The following is a 19,376-nucleotide window of genomic DNA, read 5'->3' on the forward strand; positions in this document are numbered from 1 at the left end:
TGAAGGTAACATTTACTAATTGAGAAGGTATCTACTCCACTGCAAGAATCAGTAAATCCCAGCCAATTGTTAACTATTTTGTAAAGACCATCAGTGCAGACCTGGGTTTTGCACTTCCAAAATGACCCTAAAACACCTATGTTAAGTGATCTACAGGTGATTTCTTTTACAATGCTTCAGTTACAAGTGTGCAAGAAACCCTGTTTTTTCAAACCAGGTAACAAAAACTTCCATGTGGTGTCATGTTTATGCATTCTACTCAACTGAATGTCTTAATCTCAAGAAAACACAGCTATGCAGAAGTCTAAGAGAACTGAATTCATAGCATCAGAAATCTTCCTGTATTTGTACTTCAGAAGTGTCATACAATCACTATAAAACGAAATATTATTCTTAAAACAAGCAGGAACTCTACTTTCACAAATGCAATTTATGTCTGATGGGAGTGGCTCACATTTTGTTTTCATCAGAGTGAACGACACTGATCAGTCCGTAATATTATAACGTATGACTACTGTGTAAATCAGTCCCTCAAACTTCTATTTTAATGCATATGTAAATATGACTACTTAACAATGTGAAATTAAAGTTAATACCCATTTCTGAAGCCTACACAAAATGAGAAAGAGCTCCAACTACAATCACCCAGAACATACAATCAGTTGCGCTGCTCTTCATTCAGGACGGTTCCTCGGGCTGGCATTTTGTACCTAACACTGTTTTTTCAGCAAGGTGAAAATAAAATCTTCTCTAAGGGTGCTATTGCAAATGTATTTCAGAAAGATGTAAACCCCCGAAACTTACACAACTTATCTGCCAGTATCTTTAAATATGTAAGGCAATCTTTTGTTGAGACAAAATTTCTTGAGAGCTCCCTTTTATAAGCGCTTCAATATTCAATTACACAAACACTGTATTTCAGGAGGAAAAATTGCTTACAAATATTTAGTTAGTTAAAACCAGGCTTTACTGTAACCTTACAAATGAGAAATTCATACTTTTCATGCTGCTGTAATATTTTACCTCCTCTGGCAAAAAGCATACATACACTTTGAAGCCCTTTGCAAATGCAATCACACAAACAACCTACATTTTACTGCCCACTAGCAAATGACACTGCTAAGGCCAAGCCAAAACTATTTTAGTCAAACAATCTTAGATTAGATGCTGACTTACAGCTAGACAACTTTAGCTTGGTATCTAGCACTAAGAAAACGAAAGGCAACAAATCACAACATGCAGCAAAAGAGCAGAAAAGCATTGAGTGGAACTTGACTCAAAACATACCTCGTGGGAAGGGTCCAAAGTTCTGCACACTTCCACTTCTCATGAGGGAAATCCAAGTGCAAGCAGATTTTAATCATACACTGTGACTGGTAAACGGTTAGCTTAGCTGCTATGACCACTTGTCACCATACTACATAAGACAGTACAATCATTCACAAGGACACAAGGACTGATGTTGCAAGCAGAGATGAAGAAGTGCACATGCGGGGCTGGGTAAGGAGGCATGCAGTAAGCCTGTGTGACCCCTGCCTAGACGCTGACAGCGCTACCTTTCATTAGCGGCCTCTTTTTATTTTCAGAGGTTATTTAAATGCAGTTTAGTTTTTAAAGAAAAAACACAGAACTTGATTCTGGCAAGCCCGGCACCAGCTCCTGCTCTCAGCAGATGGCTCAGCACAAGACCACAGCACACTGATCGTTGGGCCCTACGCGGGTGAGCCAACGTGAGCAATAGCAGGGACTGCAGGAAGCTATGGAGAGCACCAGAGAACATACCTTCTTATGAACAACGGAGGAAGTGGAATTAATTGTGCTCTCGTCACTATGCATCATGACCAGTTCAGGGCTGCTCTCATCCAGGACCTCCTGCATGCTGCTCACACTGCTGCTCTGACTGCCTGTGCTCACAGACATACTTGGGATGGAATGGTTGCTGCCCAGACTGTCCATCTTCCTACTCAGGTTTGATCCATGCTCACTGTCCTATAAAACAAGGGGCATCAGTTACAAATACTGCAGGACGTCACCTGCCCAGCATGTGCCTGCAGTGCCCAAAGTTTGTTTTAAAGGCGACTCTGCAGCGTTAAAGGTTCTTTGCTCATTATTTTGGCAACTACGTTTCTCAAGGCTGCTTGGGTTATGAAACACTCCGTATGGGGCAGTTAGCTTTTGCCTTTTCCCCTGCCATCTTACTACATCAGGCTTCAAGCCAGTTTTTTTCCACATATCAGTAAGTCTGGGCATGGCTCTTGGCTTGAATAGGAGACATCCAGGAATACCGGATGGCTGGTGGAAGGAATCCCATAATTAAAAGGAGCTATCTAAGTTTGTATTAAAACAATGTTCCAAGTCAGGATATGCCACAACACATTTTGTGAACCAGAAAAGATGTAAGACAATGAACCCATTTGTTTATTATTTGATAAATATCACATGGTGCTTAACAAGTGTAGAGGTTTTAACCTCCATGTCCCAAGCAGTCAGCAATTACATTTTGTCAAGCTAAAAACTCCTTTAACCTTGTGTTTTCAGCCAAGATAAATTCTTCATTCACCTTTAAGCAGCTGACTCAGAAGAGCCTGCATTATTACAGTGATTAAAACTGTTGTAATCTACTTGGACATACGTAAATAAATAGTCCTCGTATAGGACACATTTTTGATTATACGGACAAATATCAGAAGTTAGCAGCCTTTTTTCTCGTTGCATACTCATACGAGCACAGTAATCTCAGAGTATGCGCTTAATCTGGACTGACTTAGAGAATTTATGGAGTCCTTTGTAGTTAACTAGTGGCACTGAAGAGGCTTGCAAGGAGTTCACAGTGAGGACCGACAACTCCTAACATCCTTCAGTTCCTGGTCCAAAATAGCCTCGATTCACCAAAATGAACGGCTTGCTACTGCACCCAGTTGTCCTGGCCTCCAAAGTGAGCTTGGGGAGAATTACATTACAAATCAATTAACAGGGTACTCATTTTGTTGGAAACCAACAGAAAGATAAAATTGACAGACTTGACAGATTTGTATGCGATTGCATGATTATTTTTTAAGCAATCAGCAGATCATTCAGAGCCTGTGCGAGAACACTTAAAATCCAAAATAATACTATTTTACAGAGAACATATGCACATGAGAATGAAAATATTTCCAGGATGCTTATATAAAGTTGCAGAAGAAATAACATAATGAAGCATCTGAGATGAGGATATGGCTGAGTAATTAATGAATGTATATGCACAAAGGGCAGAGATGAGATTGCATATGCAACCTTAACATTGTGACTTCCTGACTGGAATACTTTCCAAATGACCTTGACTTTCTTGCAAGAGCTCTGAGGAACGCATTAGTAATATTCTGACTGTTAAAGATTTGTAATGCTCCTTTTCCACCTTAGAAAGTCTAAGGTAGAAAAAGGAACTGTCTTGTGGCATTTACAGTTGAGCAGCTTCTGCTAACCAGTTAAGTAGTAACTGAAGCACGTGCTAAGTTTTCCTTTCACTGCCAAGTTAGTGATACACACGAGCAATACAACCTTCTTTCGTGGTACACAAGCTCAGTGGTAAAACGCAGTGCAGAGCATGCTGTGCACATGCAGAGTGTGAGCTTCATTAGAGTGTTAATTCCCGGTGATACCGTATCTTTTTTTCCCCTCTCTTTTGAGGAGTGGGGACAGGAGGAATAGAAGATACATCTTGGAGTCAACTACTACCACATGTATCCCACTTAGCTGTTGAGCTTGGATCTGCAGAACAGTCAAGTGGGAAACCCATTCCCTTGCGCCTTCCTACCCTGTCACTCTCCTAATAGCTTTTCACACACGGGTAGAGAAAGCTTGAAGGCTTCAGTGCAGAAGTCTCACAATCCCCGCCATCCCCCAACTAAGCTCGAGGTTTAGAAGTTGGCTAGCTGGAGGGTTAGAACAGAAGCACTTCATAGCTTTAATCACAGTGGTTGCTGTTCTTGCTCCTTTTGTGCATCCTCTTCAAAGTGAAGGACAGTGCTAAGTGCCAGTCCCCTCCTTCTGTACTATCTCCTACCTGACACCCAGGCTCGCCAATTTCTTAAACCAGAGCTCTAGTTTAGCTTTAAAGGAACATTTGACATACACAAACCTCAAAACCAAGTCCCTGAATATATGCTGAGCTTGGGCATCTCACTGCATATTATCTGGCTATAGTGCAGCAAAAAGGAATACAAACATCAATTTGCCTGTCAATTTTTTTCGTTGAGAACCAGTCATGGATTTATTTATCCAATGTGCCTGCACCAAATGACATTAATTTCCATCTAAGCTCATCAATTGAAAAATGACTGGTTTCTTTCTCTAAGCCACAGTTAGTGTCAATCATCATACACTGATTAAGTGGGTTGTTTATTACAAGATTTAAACTGAAGCTGAATTTTATGTCTTTAACCTTTTTCCTCTTTAACATTAAAGAATTTTTAAAAATAAGTCTTACTAATTTGGTGATTTGCTTTTCAGCTCATAAGCCAATTACTTTACAGTAAAGTTATGGTAATTGAAAAAAATATTAACATTAATCAAGTGGTCTTGACTGTGCTTATGAGAAAGAAAAGCTTGGACTGTCAACAGACCCTCCTTCACACAGGCTGTGAGCCACTTTCTTCTTACAGAGAATCTCCCTCCAAACAAGTGTCTTCCCTAAAGCTTTCAGAAGAAAGGCCACCACTTGAAAAAAAATCCAAAGTTTTAAAGCTGCCAGTAAAAGCACATCTAACACTGAGTAAGGGCTACTATCGCTCATTATCCTATCCTGTCTCTCTGCTGATCCAGACAATATTCCAACAACACAGATTGCATCCTCACCTAGGCTGTGCTTGTTCTGCCCCCTTAAGGACAGGAACATCTCACTTGCCCTAAAATTATTTATAACAGTGCAAATGGGGTAACAAAATAAAAGTACCTCCTCCTCTTCTTGAGACTCGGTCAGTGGGCCATTCCGTGTCTCTTGGAAAAGGATTTTCTTCATTTTCCGGTACTGAAGGTTATCCAATTCACGTACTGCATCTTTTGTCCTTTGTATGAGGTCTATTAGTACCCTTGGTGGTCGGTCTCGGCGAACAAAATCATGCTAAATTAAAGGAAATAAAACACATGGTTTCAGACATGACACTAGTATGTTTGACGTAAACACAGGGACACGGTGACTTTTTTTGAGACACCTGAAATGACAGTTCATATTCAGTAATTGGTCTGTTCATATTCAATAATAAGTAATACCCATTATGAAAGACTCCAAACACAGTGAGCACTGAACACACTGACTGTGCTCATCACTACGTCAAATAACCAAACTGATCATGCTACACACTGTGAGTTTTGAAGCATAAGCTGCAAAATGTCTCGTTCAGAAGTCAGAGGATCTGCTTAAGCGCAGAACTCAATCAAATGTAGAGTACAGAGAAGTAAGGCAAAATCACTTCGCTACCTGAAACTGCTGTGCGCATGCATGCATGCGCACAGGCACATCAGCAGCAGGAGAAGCTGGGTAGTGGACGGAGAGGTGTGAGCCCTGGCTGACCCTTTGCAAGCTCTCTTCAGCCCCGACTTCCCGATTCACTTTTCTGTCTGAAGTGAAACAGTTTGGACCAGGGTCAGGTTTTCTCAGCTCTCCAGGCAACACAGCTGACTTGTCCCTTCCTGAGCTCATTCGCTTGAGGCATACTAGGTACAAGATGGTGTCACTTCAAACCTTACAAAGGCATAGGACTTTAGAATGGACAAAACGAGTAAAGGACAAAGAAGAATCAATCCTGATTATGCAAGACTACCTGCCTAAGCTTATCCTGCATCTGTCTATTCGGATTCATACATAAAACCAGCAAGAAGACTGCAAGGGGTTTTTTTTATACTCAAAACATTTGTAGCTAAAGTAAAATCACGTTCTTACCAACTCCTGCTAAGGAGGTACTAGAAGCGCAGGTTTTAAGTGCAGGCTTCACAATAAATTCTTCAATGGAATTTAAGTATGTGATTAAAAGCTCTTCTCTGACTTAACAGATACATTCACAAATGGCAGCAGAGTATGAAAGCCTTACAGCTTTCCCATTTAACCTTTGACTAAAGTAGACAGCCTGAGTATACACTTGCCAATATTCTATATGGTATCACTACAGCTGGGTATGTTGCTTAGTATGTACCGCGGGAGATGGCCTGAAGGCACAAACATCTTCTACACATTTCTAGAAACATTAACAATGAAAGAGAGAAATGGGAAGAAAGCTGTTCTCTACCCTGTATTGCAAATGCCACGATGGCCTTTTGTTAGAGAGCCTCAACAGCCGGACCCCACCTGCAAAGAAATTCTCAGGAGGGTCACATCTGCCCGCTTGGCCTCACAGCTCTTTCCACACCTGGTGAACTCAGGGTCCCATAGGACAGGGAAAAGCATCTCTACCCTAGATGTGTTGCCATTCCTCAAGTTCAAGAACTAATATATCCAGCTATTGCTGGAGTAACTGACACATGAAACCCAGCCCTCCTTAAAACAGGAGTCTTACATACAAAAAAGTTGAAAGGATGAGCTGATCTTCTTTTAATGATATGTAAATAAACATGGACAGTATCATGCTACAGGCTTATTTCTTGTTTCTAACTGAATTCAAACTGTTGTGCATTTGAGTTTTGCTAATGGGGACGGCTAGTCATTTCCCTATCAATTTTTTGCTAGTAGCGATGGTGTTTATTTTTGAATTATAGCTAAAAGTTCTAAACATCACTTCACACAGAAGCAAAATGAATCATTTCTGCTCCTCAACACACGTAACCACCATTTATTTCTCTGTAAACAGCAACAATCTGCAGCTTATCTATGATTAGAAAAAAAGGTAACCATTTTTATCTCATTGTAGATAATCTTCAGAAAGCAGTAATGCATTTGGAACAACGATCCTGAACTTAAATCCATCCTGTATGTCCAGTGTCTACTTGTTTATGCAGATTCTGTAGCAGTGCAAATACTCATTTCACTGGAAAGACTATGTGCTTCATATTCAAGCGCTACTCAAATATCAGAATGTGACCACATGAAAACTGTAAGGCAGATGTATAAAAGTGAAAACCAAAAGGCTCTTGCATAACGAGAATACAATTCTGACTGCTCACTTGCATTATCTAATTGTCTAAATTGCACATAAAAGATATAGGCACCCCTCTGCTAGGTACTGTGAAACTTTAAGAAATGATGGCTGAAAGGACTTAATTTGTCTACTTTCTCCAAATTGCAAGAAAAAAAAAACCCAAGCAAACAACAAAACCAAAACGGACTCAAAGGGAGAAAGAGGTTAGTCTAAAGGCATGTACCAAGTTGGCTGGGAGAGTGACTAACAGAACTCGAGTCTTGTGGGAATGTCATGCAAGCTGAGAAAAATAAGGAAAAAGTGTATAAGAAAAATTTTATAATTGCTTTTAATTTTAAAAGTGAAAAATATTAATGAGATAGTTTTGGGTTTTATTTATTTATTTATTTTTTATTTCAACTGCATTTTAACATCACTACAGTCATTTGACTATTTTCATCTGGAATAGTGAATGGAAACTGAATTCATTCTCAAATACCTCATTTAAAATTCAGTTCTCTAAGAAAATGTGGCCACAAAAAATTTGCTCTATCCCCGTTTACCATACACAAGTGAAAAACCCTCAAAAGACAAAAAGATCTTCAATCTTACAATCTAACAAGCTTTAGAGAGAGCTACTGCAGAAGGGAACATCTAGGGTACTGTTCTGAAAGTCTACAACCAAATAAAAAGACTGAACATACATGATTTAAGAATAAGATCTCAGCTCCAATTGTTTGCACAGACTCCAACCTAGAGGTACTCATGAAATCATATCCTTCAATGAACTTACACTATTCCTAGAGAGCAGAAAGGCTGCCAATCCACATGAATGAATCATTCTGAAACCCACAACATAAACCTATTAGCTGGTCAAAGGATTGTCAGGGTGCTGCAAGCAGAACCAGAGAACAAAACGCTGGTTATGTGCCACAGCACAAATGTATCACAGGAAAAAAATATACCAGGCGCCGAAGAGAGAGTACAAACAAGCTCGTTCATCAGCCTTTACCTGGAGAGTGAAGGCATGAGAGTTAAATATTCTATATGGTCCAGGCTTAAAGCAAGGACAGAAGCCAGTGCAAAGCTAGCTGTTCAGTAAAGAGCACAGGGTTTCGATTTCTCTCTTCAAAAACCAAGAGGCTCCGAAACATCCATGAAAATGCCTTTTACTGAGCTGAAAGAGCAACAAGAGAAGCCATAAAACAAAGGCTGAATGGTAGCCTTAGAACAAAAATCAGCATGAAAAGGCTGTCAGGTAGACACAGAGCAGCAATCTAACCTACTGTGGAAATTAAGCAAAACACTCAATGGAGCTAGCAATTCCTCTGCTCAAATATTTAAGGAAAAACTGAGTCCTGTTTACCTGGTGTGGAACAGCAGCATGCCATGCAATTCTCACCAGCAGCTATGTACGGCAACCAGAGGATAGCAGGGCCACTAATCAATTTTAAAGAAAGGAAATACTTAAAAGAAAAAAAAAAAAAAAAAGAAAGCCTGATGGAAAAGGGGCTGGACAGGATTTCACACATCCCTACCTTCTAACGGAAGGCTGCTCCTGAATTTCCCACACACAAAGCCCTTGGAGTTATAAGCAGTTCCTATACTTCTCAGGTAAACTGAAACCTGAGACAAACTGGAACTGATTTATGATTCACTGGCAAAACTTTGGCAAACTCTGGACACATCACTCCCAGCACAGGTCCCCCTCCTACATGCTCTTGGCAATTATGAACCTGTACACAGCACTTTCCAAAATGATACAGTTATTTCCAAAACACGTTCTAATTAATTGGGTTCAGTATAGAAACTATTAAAGGGATATAAACAACTTTTGGTTTTGGTGGTTTCATTAGGGGAAGAAGTTAACCTAGGCCTATCCTGTTAGTGCTACTTTTAACAGGTAAGTATGCTTCTTTTCTATATTCATGCACCAAAGACGTTACAAGATGTTAATGACCCAAGAGGAATTGCTCAAAACCCATCTAGGACAAAGAAATGATTGGAAAATAGAGATCAGAAACACAGATAGAAATACAACACTGCATGACTAGAGAGAGAAGTTGAAAAAATGCGATGTCTGGAAATGCACAATAACAAAAATAGATGCAGAGTATGTTTGGGAAGTAATAATATGAGGAGGGATCTACAATTGGCACTAGTCATAGAATCATAGAATGGTTTGGGTTGGAAGGGACCTTAAAGATCCTCTAGTTCCAAGCCCCCCGCCATGGGCAGGGACACCTGCCACTAGACCAGGCTGCTCAAAGCCCCATCCAGCCTGGCCTTGAACACTTCCAGGGAGGGGGCATCCACAGCCTCTCTGGGCAACCTGTTCCGGTGCCTCACCACCCTCACAGTAAAGAATTTCTTCCTTACATCTCATCTAAATCTACCCTCTTTCAGTTTAAAGCCATTACCCCTTATTCTATCAATAAATTTATCAGGACTTTTGCACCAGACAGCAGTCAAAAGAACACAGCATCAAAACCTCCTATTGTAACACCACAGAGCAGAGCAGAGCCAGCCTTTCCCAGCTCCCACGTAACCACGCCTGGAGTAACATTTGATGGTATGTGTATTAGTTCCAGAAATGCCCGTCCAGCCAGAGGAACTTTAGACAAAAAAAAAACAAACCAAAAAGTGGATGAGAAAGGCTCAAATGAATAATTTACAAGAATAGAGCAAAAACAAGAGCTGAACTGAGATCAGGCAGAAAGATCACAAAAAGATACATATTCAAAAGGTATGAGCAGATAAAGAATTAATCATGCTCACATTAGCATTACTAGAGAAAAAAGGTCAAGATATCCTTCCTGAACTTCATCTGCATCTGTCAAGAAAAAAAGACAAGACAGGACAGTTCAGAGCTTCCCACACAGAACAATCCTGCTCTGGCCAGGAGATAAATGTAAGCCACCCAGTCTCTTTCCGTCTCTAATACCCATGTTCCTTTAAATAATCAGCCACTATCTGCAAATCTTTATTAAGAGCTCAATCCTCTGATCATGTGGAGCATAATTCTCAAAGTACTACTAGCTCTGCAAAAGATTTGCTATTGCCTGTGCATCTTAGGAAGACTGGTCAAGTCTAGATTTTGAGTGGCAATTAAAATGGCTTTTTAAATTTTCTATCACTTCCACAGAGAAAGCCTGGAGCAAATTATAAGCCTTAAACTCACTGAAATTGCATATAAGCTTGGTAGCAAGTATTGCCTGTTACACAACAGAAAAAGAACATTTTTCCTTACTGGAGAAGGTAAACAGGGGGGGAAAAAAAAAAAAAGAAGGAGCATCAGCAAGTTAACAGTTACATTACTTCACACAAAACTGCATAACTGCTCCAAAAAGGCCTTCGCTTTCACACAAGCTGCACCAAGTTATAGTTTCCCCACTCCCTCTGCCCCCATTTAGAGGGCAAACAGGGTTGCCTCCCGTTTCCTCCCTCATTTCTGTCTGCTTTTTCAGAGACCAGATAGTGCAGCATGGTCACAACTCAGGGCATCCTACTAACAGCACAGTATAGCAGAGAGGCTGGTGAAAATTCCTTCTTCATCAAAGCAGTAGGAAACACACTCCTAAGTCCTGCGTACACAGGAAACTATTGGTTGGAATTCACTTCTGCAGCACAGATTTGGACCAGCTCTGGACCTGTTTGTTCTTGACAATACTTTCAGTTAAAGTATGTACAGCATTGTCTTGGAAAAAGAAGTTATTAAAAAAAAATAAAAATCAAGATTAAATCCTTCTATCCCCCCTCCTGCTGACCGGTCCTTCCTTCAGCTAAAAAACCTGTTACTCACACTACTATCCGATGAGGCTTGCAAGTTCTCTAACACAAATGTAACCTCTGCAGAGCTCTGGGGTGTAAGAGGAGCAGGGCGCTGGGCTGCTCCCCCATATAACTCCTCACTGTATAACTGTTTTACCACACAGCCTACCTCTACTTTTCTCCAGCAGTTTGACTCTTGAGCATCATGTTATAAAGAGAATTGTGACTGACATAATAGGCAAAGTCAGGAAACAAAGTTAAACAGCCTAAAATACTCTTTAGAAGATGCCAAAACTCTACTGATTCAGACAAGAGTAAAAGCAACAACTTTTTTTTGAAAGGGCAAAATATTTGTTCACCATCTTTAGAATTATTTTGGTCGACAAACAGATTTTTCCCAGATTTCTGGAAAAGACTTGAAAAATTACCCGTAACAGATCTGTTGATGATGGCCTTTCCTGAGGTATTTTCTGTAAGCAGTAATCAACAAATCCCCTAAAGGAGTCTGACCTGTAAATAAATAAAAAAAAGTTCTAAATGAAAAAGAAGCTTAGGATCTGGAATACATGAAAACTTATTAGTGCAAGGCAAAAGAAAAACCTTGACTAATTTGTTCTTAAGTTCTAGGGCAGAGAAATTAACTGGACTTTTCAAATTCTGAGGAAGTTGATCCCATCAGTTCTTTCAACAGTTAAAGGCTATTGAAACAAACATGGACACACAATTATCCCCAACCACAAACTGAAAACCAAGCAAGAACTATGTGTACCAGTCACTACTTTCAATTTTACTTCAGCTACTTAAAAATAGATGACAATGAAATTGTTGGTAACTCCAGAAATGCACTCGTTAAGTTAGCTGATGAAATGGCTCTCTCTTCTCTAGAAGTTTCCCACCATCTGTACCACTGCGTCAGTAAAGCACCTTGATACAATGCTTAGTTGAACAAAATTTTAGGCTATATATGAGGTTGTATCACAACTGGAAAGACGACGACTGATCATCTAGGTGCCATTGAACTCGAAAGCAGCATAAAAGGTGCCTTGCTTACTCCCTGCGTTCTCAAAGCCACTTAGAGCAAACAGGTGACTATAAACAAACTGCTTGCAATCAAGAATACTGATTCTTATACTGTATTCACAAGTTGTCTCTACTCTGCATTGCAAATTCTGCACAGAAGAACATGGGTATCAGTGTGCAGATACAAGACCAAGTTCTTTGAAACTTGAAAAATGGACCAAATAGAGACGATGAAATAAGGAAACTAGAGTGGTTTTGATAAAATGATTAGCAATGAAATAATTACGCTACTTAAATGCCTAGCAGTGTCACTGGGGAAACTTCAGATCTTTCCAGGAGCTATTGTTTCAAGCCATCTGCAGACTCTGCCAAGCATCACTCGATAGCTACATTCCACTCTTGGGTACAGAGAACAGGAAATGGGGTAACCTCTTTGCTCCCACAGAACAACAAAGCATTCTTGTATCAAAGCTCAGATTCTGGAACAAGCCTGTAGCATGGGGATTATTTACTGGCCACAGAGCTCTGACGACTTTTGAAGTCACTCACTGAAAAAAGTCTAATTACCTCTATATTCTGTGTACCTCTCCCCTCCCTTTCTCCACATTTCAGCTGCACTACAATGCTAACAATTCTTCTGTCAGGGATCTTTTGCAGCTGGAAACTTTGCTGATGCTGAGCTATGGCTGGCTTAATGCATCCAAGAATATTTTAATTCCTACAGCATCTACAGCTCCATAATTAACACCTCCACACATTTAGATTGTAGCACAGCCAAAGTGACAGAAGGTCAAAATTGAGCCTGCCTACACAGGAGCATTATTTGAGAACGCAGTCAAATCACTACACTGCAACAAACACTTTTCTTGTCAGACTTTAACCATGCAGAGTGTCGCAGAGCATTTTCAGGGAAATAAAACAACAAAAAAATCTGGTAATAGCTCTCTTACCATTCATTTGACTGTAGCGTAGGGGAATCATTCTGGGCTATGTGATATAAGGCACTCATTGCATTCATGTTGAAAAGTGGAGGCTTCCTTTCAGCTAGAAAGAGAAGAGAAAGGTGTGATAAGGCAGTCTGGAAAGAAAAGGAGAAAGATATGGAAGTATGAGCAGGGTATCACTGCTAAATCAATAGCTCATTACTGTCGTCATCACATTTAAGTTAATTATTTTAATATTCTAGGTTAGACCAGGACAACCACTCAAGGAAAGCTGCTATTCACTTGAAGAGGGGATGATGAAATCCAAAGAGAACAGAATGCAAATTATAAGGAAAAGTTTCCAGTAAATTTTACCTTAACCGCAACATTTCACACCTGACCTGCTATGGTAAAATCAGCAGAAGCTGACTAAAACAGAGCTTAGACATACAGCACGTCAGGGCTAGGCAATTTATGTATCAATCCCTATGGATCTTTGATGCACGGCTGTAGCATCTGTATTAAGGGAAAAGAGTGGCTGCCTATTTCATTTGTCATTGGCAGTCACCTGCAAGTGGGACAGTTTGCCAACTTCACTTGCCAGATGTGTCGTTAACTCCCTGTAACTAAAATTCTTCCTAGTCCTTGCACTGAGAGGACACCTACCTACCAACCAGCCCCTGACCTTTCAGGAGTGCAGCAGATCTCACACAGAAATTGAGAAAAGCTAGTTTTCACCACCATCTAAGGTCAGTCATGCCAATCAGCCAATGATGCCAGGATTCTGAAGTTCATGTCAGGTCAGAGCAATCACTTGTCCTTGACATGCAGCATGCATGCAAACCACCGCATTTTCTTTTCTTTAAACACTACCTACTTTCGGCTACACAAGAAATTAAGACATCAGCATTCAAAGAAAGCCAAGTGGTGCTCAACAAGAGATTTCCTCCTACTGCTACCCGACCCCATGTTCAGATATGGAATCATGCAAAGGCAAAGTTCAAAGTTTAAAAAAAAAAAAAAAAAAAGTTTAATACTTCTCAAAAGGGTAATATTAAAAAAAGCAAACTCATCAACTATGTAAAATGGCTTTGAGGTTCTTGACTGAAAAGCTCCATAGAAATTCTAGTATCAAGACTCAGTGCCTACGTAGGGTAGCATAGTATCTATTCTACTACTGTGATTTACTCCTTGAGAGGCCGTAACACACTTAAACTCCACACGAAAAAAAAATCAGTGGCCATGCGGAAGAACAGAAGTCTAAAACTTCCGATTTTGGTATTCTTTATATCAAAATACAGACTGTATCCGCAAGGCATTAGTGCTGGCACACGAAACACAACATTGGAAGTTACTAGCCATCTACACCGTTACCATCTCCATATTGGAGTCAACATTTCTTTCCCATTCTGTATGTCCCCCTCTTTGCTATCTCATATATATTTCTGCTGATTAAACATTTCTAAATAACATTTTCAGTGAACTTGCCCTCACAGTAAGTTCTTGATGTACTGCTGTTAAGGTAAGTATAATCCATATCAAGACTATCTTTGAAAATAATCTACTCAGCACATGCAATGTCAATATCCAAACTTAAAATGCACACATCTGCTCTGTATACCTGCTATCACATCTACATCTGCTTCAGGTTGTGTGGATGCGTATCATTTGCCCTTTGCAGTGCAAACCCTTTTCTTCTCATGTAAAGAACCTGTCCACGTTGATTCATGTCACAAACTTTCAGCTGAGACTGAAGATTTTTGTTTCAGAGAGTGGGGAAGTAAGAAGAATTGAAAATTAAATGTAGGTCCCTTCTGACACAATTCTTAGGACACCAGTTCCAGCTGGAACAACTTTCTCAAAATCCAGCTTGAAAATTACAGACTACAAACCATAGTTTCGTCTCATACAAGACTAGAATCCTCTAGTTATTAAGGGAATAGCTGAACACACCAGATTAACGTTAAAGCACAGCAGCATTAGTGGCTTGCTCTTGATTTGCCAGTGAGTAACTATTTAACTCAACTGTCAGTGCTTTCCAAATCAGGCTTTTTAAAGGGGAAAAGAAAAAAAAAAACCCCACAACAAAAAACCCCCAAAACCAACTTATGAGGAATAAGAATCTTCCATTTTTTCAGGACTTCCTAATAAATATTGCAGACAGTTAATTATTCACCTCAGCTGCCAAGTATTTACTCACCTAACTCAATACATGTGATCCCAAGAGACCAGACATCCACCTTTCCATCATACTGTCCCTCGTCCATAGCAAGGATCACCTCTGGTGCCATCCTACCAACCACAGTGCAAAACATGCGGGTTAGGGGATACAAATCGTGACTCCCAGCACGTAACTTAAAACGAGATGGTTTCATCATCTTCAGCAGCGCAGCGGACCAAAACTTAAAGAGCCAGCATGGAGCTGAGTAAAGCCATGCTGAAATGAAACAATGCTTGCCTGCACTAGCAACTCTTCCAAGAGGCAGTTTAAGAAAGGAAAGTAAATAAGAGGCCAACCTGATCATCTTGCTGTTAGCGCAACATGCTGGCACATGGGAGACCCCCACCAATCTCAAAGGCATTGTACCTGCAGGCAGACAGCAAGGGCTGGGAGAGTCCTAAAGGCATCACTTGCACTCTCACCAGAGATGGTGGTTTTTCCATTGGCACACCAGGAGAATTTTCCAGCAGATATATGCAGCCTGTGAGTGTAGCTATGAAAGGAACAGGGAAATCTGGAGCAGTGGGGAAATACGGTGGTCCAGGATAAAGGGATGAGTGGGGGGAAAAAGAAGCAGCGGGCCCAGCCTGCAAAAATTCAGCCTCTTAACTTTTGTTCTTCAAAGATGAAGCAGGCTTCCTGCCAAATGGACTTGTTCAGAGGTTAGGCGATAGGTGACCTCCCGTCAATGCCTGGGGCGTCTGCCACAAAATAAGTGGAGCATAAAGCTACGCTGGTCCACTATGTTAGGAATGCCGAGCAACTCAAGTGACCCTTAAGCAAGTTCCTTCAAAACAGAATTTAAGTAGCTGTGTGACTTCCAGTCTGCATGGCCAGATTAACAGGATTCCCTTCCTCCATGTGGTTGTCTTAGTTCCATTACATATGGCAAGTGTTAATAGTTTTTAAGCCAATGGCATTACAACAGTCGAAACATTAACTGGTGCCATTTCGAAGCGCTGCACAGCCTACCTCTACTCATGGGCACTGAGGAAGAACACATTTCCTGAAGAGCTGGACACAGGGATTTTAAGAAAACCGCTTGGTTAATAAAGTTTTTATGCCAGATATTATTTTCAGATTGTGAAATGCTGGAAATGGAAGAGAGCAGTCTTATAAAGGACTGAAGTATTGCAGGCTTTACTCACCAGTAAGGCGTTCCCACAAAAGAATTGGCAGGGGAGACTATAGATGCAGACCCAAAATCAGCTAGTTTCACTTGACCTGGTTCTGTTAGAAGAATATTTCCAGCTTTAATATCCCTTTAAAAGAAAAAAAGAAAAGTATACTTCTGGTTACAGTAGAATAATTTTCAAAAATTTACAAACACACAGAAGTCCACTAACTTTTGCTCAATTAAACATTCATAAAAACCCGGGAATATTTAGCAGTCTAGTATTACAGAAAGCTAGAGAAATCAGATACATGGGTTTTTGGGGAATGGAAACTTGGCTGTATCCAAGAAGGGCAGGGGGCGAGGGAGGAGAAGAAGAAATGAGCCACGGTTGCAAGGTTGAGGCCCCAAACTGAGATCCAGGAGAGACGTATCCTAATATGCAGCTGTGACACCCTTAAACAACACCAGACATGTTATTTTCATCTTTCAAATGCCCTAGGCTCCCTTATCTGATCCTTCCTACAACTCTCAGATAATTCACACATTTAAGAGATTAACGATAATGACACTACTGAAATACAAAAGGCACAACATATATTCAACACCTTTGGCACCATAAGTTTCTAAATTCCAGCAGTAAGTGGGATAATTTCAAATTAACTGCCCATGAAATACTGAGAAAGGTTAACTCAATTTGCATACCTTCCAAGACACTTGGCAATGACCCTATTCAAAGCTGGAGACAGACTTGTCAGTTACATCTGAAATATTTTTTTCTTCCACCCATCTGACATAAAAGAAGGATTGCTTTAAGAAATTCAAGTCTACTTACACATTGCCAGCTGAAAATCACAATATAGTGACATTTCCTTAAAACGCTGATACAGCACTTCAATAACAAAGGGAAAATTGCACACTAGGTATGCCACAGATGCCTTTACATGGGCAAAGCTATTTGCTTTTGCAAAAGCAGACCCTCAACATAAATGGAATACGTGTAAGGGATACCTGTCAGCCAGGCTGTATACACCATACGGTCTGGAATGTCTCTTTGCCATCTCTTCAAAAAACATAATGTATCTTTATACAAAAAATGCATCAAGAAACATAACAGCTTTTCTTATCTGGTGTTCAACTATAAGTCCTTAAACACCAAAGCCACTTATCAGTAGTAGTAGACCTCCAACACAAACAAGTTACTGTATATTGCCAAACGCACTCATACTCTGACCCTGTGAAAACCGAGCTAATTAGATAAATGGGAAGGGAAACAAAGCTATCTTGTATTTCCTGCAGAGGAAGAGCATACACTGAATTATCATACAACAACTGAAGCATAACGATTTGTGCATCAAACACAAATCCAGTATCACTGTAGACCCAGAGAACAGCTAAGCTGAAAAAGCCCTTAAATTTAGCATGATACAAACACTGGTGAGATACCTTTGTCTCCAAAGGGCAGCACACAGGATAGGCAAAGCTGGGATAAAGAGAGCCACAGAGACAGGAATTTACTTACAGTATTTCAGCAGCAAGGCCAGAGTAAGAACCTCTATTCCCCCATTCCCAGGACAGTACTGCTTCAGAACTAATATTACAGAATTTTTCTCACACATGTGCTACTCAAATACATCCTGACATGTCTTCATGGTTTGGGTCTATGCATCTGTCACTTCTGCTGGAGGACAAGTGCTAAAGACGTCTTGTATGTGCAAGAATGAACACCTCAAAAGCACAAAAGAGACAGCACAGGCTGTCCTCTTTGCTATCATCTCCACTGCTACCTTCACTGTACTACAATCAACAGAGGACTCAGCCGCCACTTTAGGTATCAGCAAACATATTTACTAACTTAGGTTTGCCTTGTTCCTGCAATTAAACAGAAAATAATCTCATCCTTTGCCATCCCATAGCATGACATCAGAACTAACTGGTAGCTGAGATGCTCAGGAAGCTCCGGAGGCGAGATTAGAGCCTTGCTTTGTTCCTGCATCTCCACAAGGTGTCCCTCCGTTCTAGGTCAAGCTCGTTCTGCCTTCCTTGCTGTGGGGCAGGGAAGCAAACCACAGCTGTCCCACTGCCAGCTTTGGTCCCTTCTCACTCAGCGTTTGCTTTACTCTTCTCAGTGCTGCTGGAACTTGCCACAGCAGAGGGGAGCACGGTGTTTTCCTCTAGGTGCGCAGTTCCCCTGTAGTTGTCCACACCAGCACAGCACTCCTCACTGCTGAACAATGAAGCTAGGAAATGGCACTCTCTCACCTCTCCTTTTTAAGACACAACATCTGTCAGAAAACTAGAAATCTCTTGATGGTCCTCTTTTCTGAGAGAGAAGACTTGCCTTCCCATCTCAGAAGTTAAAAGGCAGAATACCCCGCCTTGGAAGAAAACCGGCTAGATAGGAAAGACCTGCGTGGTACTTCTAGCAGTAACTTCCCTTACGGCCACGCTCAGCACACTGCAACAGCAAAGTAACTTTTTCCAGTTTGAAAGAGAAATAACCAGTGGTGTTCTTGCTATGCAGTAAGCGTGCTAATGGAAAGTCCACACAGAGTAGCTAGTATTCAGTATGTGAAATTGCTGAATTTACAACACATTAATTGCACCATGTTAGAAAGTCCTAATGAGTATTGAGAAAAACTAATTCTCAATAGCGTCCATACAGGGAGTCATTTACTATAAATAAGAATTCAGTGCACTTTGAAAGCATGTAAAATATTTCAGAACAGGTATTTTTATGCTCAAATAAGGGCACATATGCAAAGGGCTGATCAAAAGTAATCTTATTTTAAATTTCACAAATTGGCATTCATGTTTAAATTAATATTTCACTTAAATATGATTCAATAACCATGTGTAGATATGCCCAATAGTTATTCTAACAAGTGAAAAATAATTCCTATCTCTGTAAAAATCCCTCACTGTCTCAGCCTCACATATACCAATTTTCTGTCTCAAGCACTCCAGTAAACTACAAAGAGGCTTTTAGCCCCATAAATTAGTCTCAACTTGCTTCATTCTGATGACTCCCCACTCATAACACTGATCTAGTTCTCATCCATTTCACAAGTCCCTGACATATCAGTAGTACCCAAAATTAGACACAAAAACATAAAATGAGAACATGCAACATTGTTGACAAATGAGTCCAAAAAATCCAAACTCCTAAAAAATACCACATTATGAAAGACGGATCTAGGAGCTGCATCCACGGGCAGCCTGTTATAAAATCTTCCTGT

The 19,376-nt window shown here is 40.4% G+C and overlaps 1 protein-coding gene across 3 annotated transcripts in view; it reads right to left on the minus strand.

The window, feature by feature from the left end:
• The window catches only part of TAOK3 (TAO kinase 3), a 94,565-nt gene that overhangs the window by 24,620 nt on the left and 50,569 nt on the right, over window positions 1–19,376 (minus strand). For 2 of the 3 annotated variants that reach the window (XM_050906397.1, XM_050906396.1), the window contains exons 8-13: window positions 16,172–16,285; window positions 15,003–15,094; window positions 12,830–12,923; window positions 11,288–11,369; window positions 4,934–5,101; window positions 1,783–1,989 (exon numbers count right to left, since the gene is read on the minus strand). In XM_050906397.1, coding sequence (XP_050762354.1) covers window positions 1,783–1,989; window positions 4,934–5,101; window positions 11,288–11,369; window positions 12,830–12,923; window positions 15,003–15,094; window positions 16,172–16,285 — 757 coding nt within the window. The remainder of the gene's footprint in view (window positions 1–1,782; window positions 1,990–4,933; window positions 5,102–11,287; window positions 11,370–12,829; window positions 12,924–15,002; window positions 15,095–16,171; window positions 16,286–19,376) is intronic. The other variant, XM_050906398.1, reaches the window with a different exon arrangement.

The sequence above is a fragment of the Gymnogyps californianus genome, chromosome 16 (assembly GCF_018139145.2).
Source record: "Gymnogyps californianus isolate 813 chromosome 16, ASM1813914v2, whole genome shotgun sequence".
Lineage (NCBI taxonomy): Eukaryota > Metazoa > Chordata > Aves > Accipitriformes > Cathartidae > Gymnogyps > Gymnogyps californianus.